The sequence below is a fragment of the Crocodylus porosus genome, unplaced genomic scaffold, assembly GCF_001723895.1.
Source record: "Crocodylus porosus isolate Cpor-Errol unplaced genomic scaffold, CroPor_comp1, whole genome shotgun sequence".
In the NCBI taxonomy this organism is placed as follows: domain Eukaryota; kingdom Metazoa; phylum Chordata; order Crocodylia; family Crocodylidae; genus Crocodylus; species Crocodylus porosus.
In genome coordinates this window covers 29156092-29162558 of record NW_017728949.1, presented here as the reverse complement: position 1 = coordinate 29162558, position 6467 = coordinate 29156092, and the positions used below count along the sequence as shown (strand labels likewise).

The 6467-nt window shown below is 42.9% G+C and overlaps 1 protein-coding gene across 3 annotated transcripts in view; it reads right to left on the bottom strand.

Annotated features, from left to right (window-relative positions):
* Nucleotides 1-1634: 1634 nt before the first annotated feature.
* The window catches only part of HIBCH (3-hydroxyisobutyryl-CoA hydrolase), an 85195-nt gene continuing 80362 nt past the window's right edge, over nucleotides 1635-6467 (bottom strand). For 2 of the 3 annotated variants that reach the window (XM_019554319.1, XM_019554317.1), the window contains 2 exons: nucleotides 4177-4266; nucleotides 1635-2029 (listed from right to left, as the gene is read on the bottom strand). In XM_019554319.1, the coding sequence (XP_019409864.1) occupies nucleotides 1914-2029; nucleotides 4177-4266 (206 nt within the window). In that variant the 3' untranslated portion in view covers nucleotides 1635-1913. The remainder of the gene's footprint in view (nucleotides 2030-4176; nucleotides 4267-6467) is intronic. The other variant, XM_019554320.1, reaches the window with a different exon arrangement.

Genomic DNA, 6467 nt, shown 5'->3' with positions numbered 1-6467 from the left:
AGCTTCACCCTCTGACATCAGCAGTGAATTTACACCTCCGTTCTCATCAGAAAGACACTATTCCACTGGCACCAAAAAATGGGGAGTTCACTAAATCAGGAAGTAAAGACAATACTTTCAAATACAGGTTTACAGAATTACGTAAATAACCTACAGTTTGCTAAAAATAACAACTAAAAACTGGCACAGCCACATAAAATACTTGATGGGGTCTGGCAATTTAATTTGTAAAACTCATTGCCACTCCAGACTACAAGAAAAATCAAATACAGGTTTCCCTCGTGTTAGGTTGTACATTAAGGCTGTGCAAAGCTTTGGTCACTGATTCAATTCGGCAGAGATTCGGCCGGATTCAGCGGCTGAATCTCCGAATCCAAATCGAATCAGGAGACCCTTTAATCTCTCTGAATAGAATCAGAACACTTTGAATCAATTCGGAGAGATTCAACGATTCAGAGATAGATACAGCTTTAAATGTTTTTTCTACATACCTCAAGGTACCAGGCAGCTCGTGAAGGCTGAAATGCTGGGGTGGGTGGAGCATCCCACAGGAGTGCTGCAGGGTCCCCAGCATGCTCAGTAGCAGACCCAGAAGTGGACCAGAAGCACTTCCAGTCCACTTCCAGGTTCACCACTGAGCATGCAGGAGGCCCCCCCCCCCCCGCACTCCTATGGGACACTCCATCTGCCCTAGCGTTGCAGCATTCACAAGCTGCGCCTGGTGCCTTGAGGTATGTACAAAAAACATTTCAAGCTGTGTCTGTGGCTGAATCACTGATTCCCCGAATCAGCACTGAATTTTCAGACTCAGATTCGGCCAAATCAAACTGGGGACAGTGATCCAAATCAACAAATCGAATCACTGTCCCCAATTCGGGACGAATCCAAATTGAATACAGCCCATTTCACACACCCCTACTGTACCACATGTTCCTGGAAAATGGTGCATAACTTAAATTTGCATAAAGGGAACCCATTTTACAAATGTAACAAATAGGGATGTGGTCCAAGACCTCAACTGTACTGACCTCCAGGCCCATTTCTTTCACAAGACAATTCTCGTACTCAGCAACGACAGTACGCACAACCACAACAGAGTGGTGGTGAATGTTACCATAATGGGGATGGCAACTACAGAACTACATATGGCAGACAACATTCAAATGATGAGCACAGATCCACACAGAAGACTATATTTTGGTGTGCATCATTCCCACAATGCACTGCACAAAGCATCTAACTGTGGGCTTCCACCACACAGATCGCATAAGAGTGAATTTACCTTGCATATAATGAATTTTTGGTATAAAAAGGTTTGTTGCATAAGAGCAAATTCACATATACACAACATGCATATCCCAACCTGTAGTGGGATATGCACTGACCCACTGACATAATCAGTAGCATAACACCACCTTCCTCTCAACTCAGTAACGTATTAAAACCATTTTTTCTTTGATATTACCAAAAAATCCCAAACACCAGGCACTGAATGTGTGTAGAACACTTGCATTTGGAGCTCTTAGAGGACTTTACAAAAGTTAACCATCTTCATTTTATAGGGAAAATCTAAGGCACAGAACCAGTCACTCAGGCTCCTGGCAGCTCCCCAAAAGACTAAGACCTGCATCCAAAAAAATGAAAGGTTCTTTCTTATTGAGCAGCAGTAGGCAAAAGACTTTCTTGAAGTACTTTAATTCTTTGTACAAAGCAGTCATGATTCAGTTTTCACTATGGTAGTGTAGACAGAAATGAAAGCTACAGAGTGCAAAAATTTAAATATGCATCTAAAAGCAGATTGAAGACAAGGATGATACCTTACCTCCTCCTCCAAAATCTTTGCACCACTATTCCTTTTTATATCCTAATATTAAATCAGATGAATAAAACTTCCAGAGGTCTGTCCAGCTCCATTATAACTTCAGATCGTTGCTTCCCAGTGACTTAAAGCAACTGTCCAAAAATTCATCTGTTACTTCTTCTAAGGTAGCTGGCTTCCACTTTGGGGCTTGGTCTTTGTCAATCAGCACTATGAAGATGAAATATAACATGAAGCTATCAGTGAACTTTATCAAAATTACTTCAGATGGCATTAACATTCTACTGTTGCAATATTCAGTGCATATCAATCCACTCTCTAGCATATTTATTTTCGGCAAGATTTAACTCCCCCTTCCCCACAATGCTCCCCACCACTCCCCTGAGTGTGACTGTCCTCTGAAATGTACCGTTAACTAATTCACACTTCAGAATTACAAAAGACCGGAGATACACAAACACTCAAGAAATCCCAAGTGTGCTTGCAAACTATGAAGCAGGGTGTGTAATGATCCAGACAAACTTTAAGCCAGTAGTTTCTGTTAGATCTACTGCTCTAGCTCAATGCACACAATCATTTGGCAATGGGATAGAGGTATAGAAATCTATACAGGATATCCATTGTAAAAAAGGATCCCTGTAAAATCTGGCGAATGACTAAATAGTTACTCAGATACTTAAGGAATTTAAATTTTTCACCGAGTCACAGATACGCAGAGCTGGAAGGGACCTCCAGAGGTCATCTCATCCAATCCCCTGCTCAAGACAGAAACATCCCTGTCTAACCTCAATTTAAACATTTCCAATGACAGAGCTTCTACACCTTCTCTTAGTAATCTGTTCCAGTGCTTAGTTATCCTCAATCATTAGACAATTCTAATATCCAAATCTTAATTTGCAAATTTCAGACAGTTCCTGGGGTACTGTGGCCCAGCCAGTCATTTCCCAGTTTGCATTTCTGCATTTGATTATTCTGTTGCAAGCAGAGTACTTTGCACGTGTCCTTACTGAATTTCATCCAATTAATTTCACATCATTATTTCAATTGACAAAGTTCACTTTCAGTCTTGATACTATCCTTCAGGACATTTGCTACCCCACCCAGCTTGATGTCATCTGCAAATCTACTAAACAAGCACGCAAAGCCAACCTCTGAGTCAGTTATGAAAACATTAAAAGGTACTAGATGGAGAGAAGTGGCACAAACACAGCTTCCAGCTCCCTGGCCCCTGAGCAGCTCCTCTGCTCAGCCCCAGCACAGGCACAGGCAAAGCCCTGCACCTCCACAGGCCATGGGCTGTACGTTGCTGACCCCTTGCTCTAGGTGCCAGGAAGCAGATTCCTGGCTCAGTATCTTTCTAGACATCGAGGGTGGACTGACTAGTCTGTAATTTCTTGTACTTTCCATGTTCTGTCTTAAAGGTAGGCACAACATTTGCCTTTTTCCTGTCACTTTGGGTTTTACTTGACCTCCAGGAGTTCTCAAAGATAATAGCCACTGGCCCTGCCATTGGTGCAGTCAATTCCTTGGGTACTTTAAGAAGAATTTCATCCAGCTTTGCTGATTCAAAACTATGCAATTTATTTAATATCTGACCTGCTCTTTCCCTGACTAGTCTAATTACCTCCTCCCCTACCCTTGCTACTAATGGGCCTGTCATCCAATAGTTGACCTTTTTGGGAAGGCTGAAGTAGAAAAAGGCGTTCTGCTGTTCAAATCGAAAATGTTCCATTTCCAGCTCTCAAAATATGCCACCAGTCTCTGTAATGTTCTATTAAGCATCAAAACTCTCTGCTGTGCATGTAGCACAGTAAATGTTCTGCCCTTTACAACTTCTCTTCAGCAATTTATTCTTATTTAGATTTATAGCCAATGTTAAACTGGCAGTCAGTCTAATCTGGCCTCAGCATCTCTTTCTCCATCTCTCATCTTGCAGAGACCATAGCTATCCTGCTACGGCAATTGTTCATCTTCTTGTTTTCAAGAGACAGGATGAGCATCATTACGTGAAACTAGAGAGGAATGTCACAGGCTAAGTACCAACACTGGGCAAGACTGAAATTTCAACAGGATGTTATCAATGCCTCCTACTATATTAGAATTCACCAGGGTTTTTTAGGGTTTCAGAATTCCAGTTTCCTTTGCCATTGGACTAAGGCAGCCATGGCTATATCTACACTGACAGGAGCAACCTTAAGATTGCTCTTATGCCCATACCCAACAACCATCTACAGTGAAAACCCATAAAGTCTGACATCAAGCAGCAGTTCAGCCCTATTTGGCAAGTTCTGCTTAACTCTAGTGTCTGTGGTCAAGCCAGTCTCCTACATCCACTCTGCCATGTGTCTGGAAATCACCTGGGTCCTGCAGGCTACAAGCACAGAGTCTACCAGAAGCAATCCTACAACTTACAGTTCCTGACTTCAAGCCCTTCTGCATCCCACATCCAAGCACAGAAAGTGAAACTTATTAACCTGCAGACAGATCCTGCAAGGGCTCTCTCAAGGGATAAGCAGCACAATGTGGATAGTTTTGGTGTGAGCAGCACGTTAAGATATAGGTAGGGAGAGGTTCAGGCTGGTGGAGGACAACTTTCTGGGTCAACCTTAAATATCAGTGCAGACCAGTGATTCTCAGCCAGACTGCCAGGGCACCCTGGGGTGCTGGGAGATGTTTTGAATGGTGCCATGAGGTATGTGGAGATAAGAAAGTGTGAGGAAGTCAAGCTCAGGCTCAGGCAGGATTCCAGGGATGCCAGGCAGCTGTCCCACCCCCATTATCTGGCTTCTCTACAAAGCCGTAAGCACCATAGTTTGAAATGGGGTGCTGTTAAATTAACAAAAGTTATGGAGGGGTGCCTTGAATCTAAAAAAGGTTGAAAAACATTTATGTAGACACACGCTAAATGCAGCAACAGATGTTTCATCTATCAGTGTTTTTCCAACTCTTAAGTCTAGCAATTTTTCTTTTAAGTTGTGCTTCAAACCCTGAGGACTTTGACACAATAGAACTGACCTCGTTCAACCCAAATTTAAGTTTTTCTTCCTTTGTTCATTGTTGCAGTTGATTGCTGATTAGCAGCATGCTATTATGTTTCATACACCAGATTTCTGAAAGACTTCTGGCCTCAGAAGTTTGCTTTTTCTCAATTTTTATTTAAGGCTGCTTTCTGCAATGACTCCACACTGTGCATAACCACAGAAACTGGGTTGCTAAAACGTTAAATCACTGCTTAGTTAAAATATTTAGTCTGAACAATACCAATTAATTGTTCAACAAAGACAACATTTTCATTGTGCCTCTGCATTTGTTGATATGAGGAAGAATGAAATACATGCCTTGGAGTCTTTGAGCCACCTTAAGGCAAACTTATTACTCGTTATTAACTTAATGTCTATTTAACATGAACATCTTTTTATTTTTTTGTAACATATCAATTCATAGGAACAAATTCTTGAAACTCATGTATCCAACTGTCCAGCAACACTTCTTTCATCACAACTTATGAACTAACAGTGAGACATGCTGAGTGTATGTATACATGTTATTAATATGCTGTAAGCTTACTGCACAGTAAACTTTCCCGGGGAGTGTGTCTATATGTGAGCCCGTTGGGAGCAAATTTATCCTGATGGGAACAATTCAGTGCAAAACTACTCCTGCTCTCCTCTGCCTCCAGCAGAGCAGCCAGGGGAGCTCTAAGCTCCCCCAGGTGCCAATCCCAGGCTGGCAGGGGGCACCAGGGTCAGGCTTTAACTCCAAGGGGCGGGGGGGAACTGACTGGCAGATCAGGGCACAGGGCTGGGAGGCAGCTGCCTGGGAAGGGGACAGTTTCTCTCTCCCCTGCTGCCTGGGCTGACTGGGAGCGATTTGCTCCCCATCAGCTATCTACACATACTACTGTACAGTAGGTAACGTGCAGTTAATGTACTAGTATTTACAGGTAGCGGAAAACTATGTATTAGCCTAATTTACTGCACAGTAACTGCTGTGCACAGTTACATGATGACTAATCTACTGCACAGTAAAGTATCCCATGTAGATATGTCTGCTGAGTATCCAAAATTCAAGGTAGCTTTAATGAGATATGCAAGTCCCCTCTTCCTGCATACGAGGTACCAGCATGTGCTCAGCACAAGAGTTTAGTTGACAGACTTAGCCATTCTTCCAGGTAGGAGCACCACCACCACCATTTACACTTACATCCCACACAAAGTTTAAAATAAACTGGCCAGCAAGGACAGCCACGTTTCTATTTAGGTGGAGCTGAAGGAGTAACCTGTTATCTCCTCTTGGTGATGTTTCTCTGCTCACCTCCAATAATGGTGTGCCACTATCTAAGAACCTGCACTGGGTGGCTTTCTTCCTTAGGAATTTGAACACACAACAAATCAAGAGACAGGGAGGGGAGGGGCAGGGCTAAAAAGCAGGTTGAGCTGTGTGGTGATGCCACAGATCAGGGGTAGGTGGGAGTTGCAAAGTTAAGGGGAAGAGGTAAATTACTGCAGCAACCCTTCCCTGGGGCTGAAGCAAGTCCTCATCTAAAAAACTCTAATATGAAAAGATTTCATAGATTTCATAGACATTAGGGCTGGAAGGGACCTCAGGAGATTATCGAGTCCAGCCCCCTGCCCAAAGGGCAGGAAGT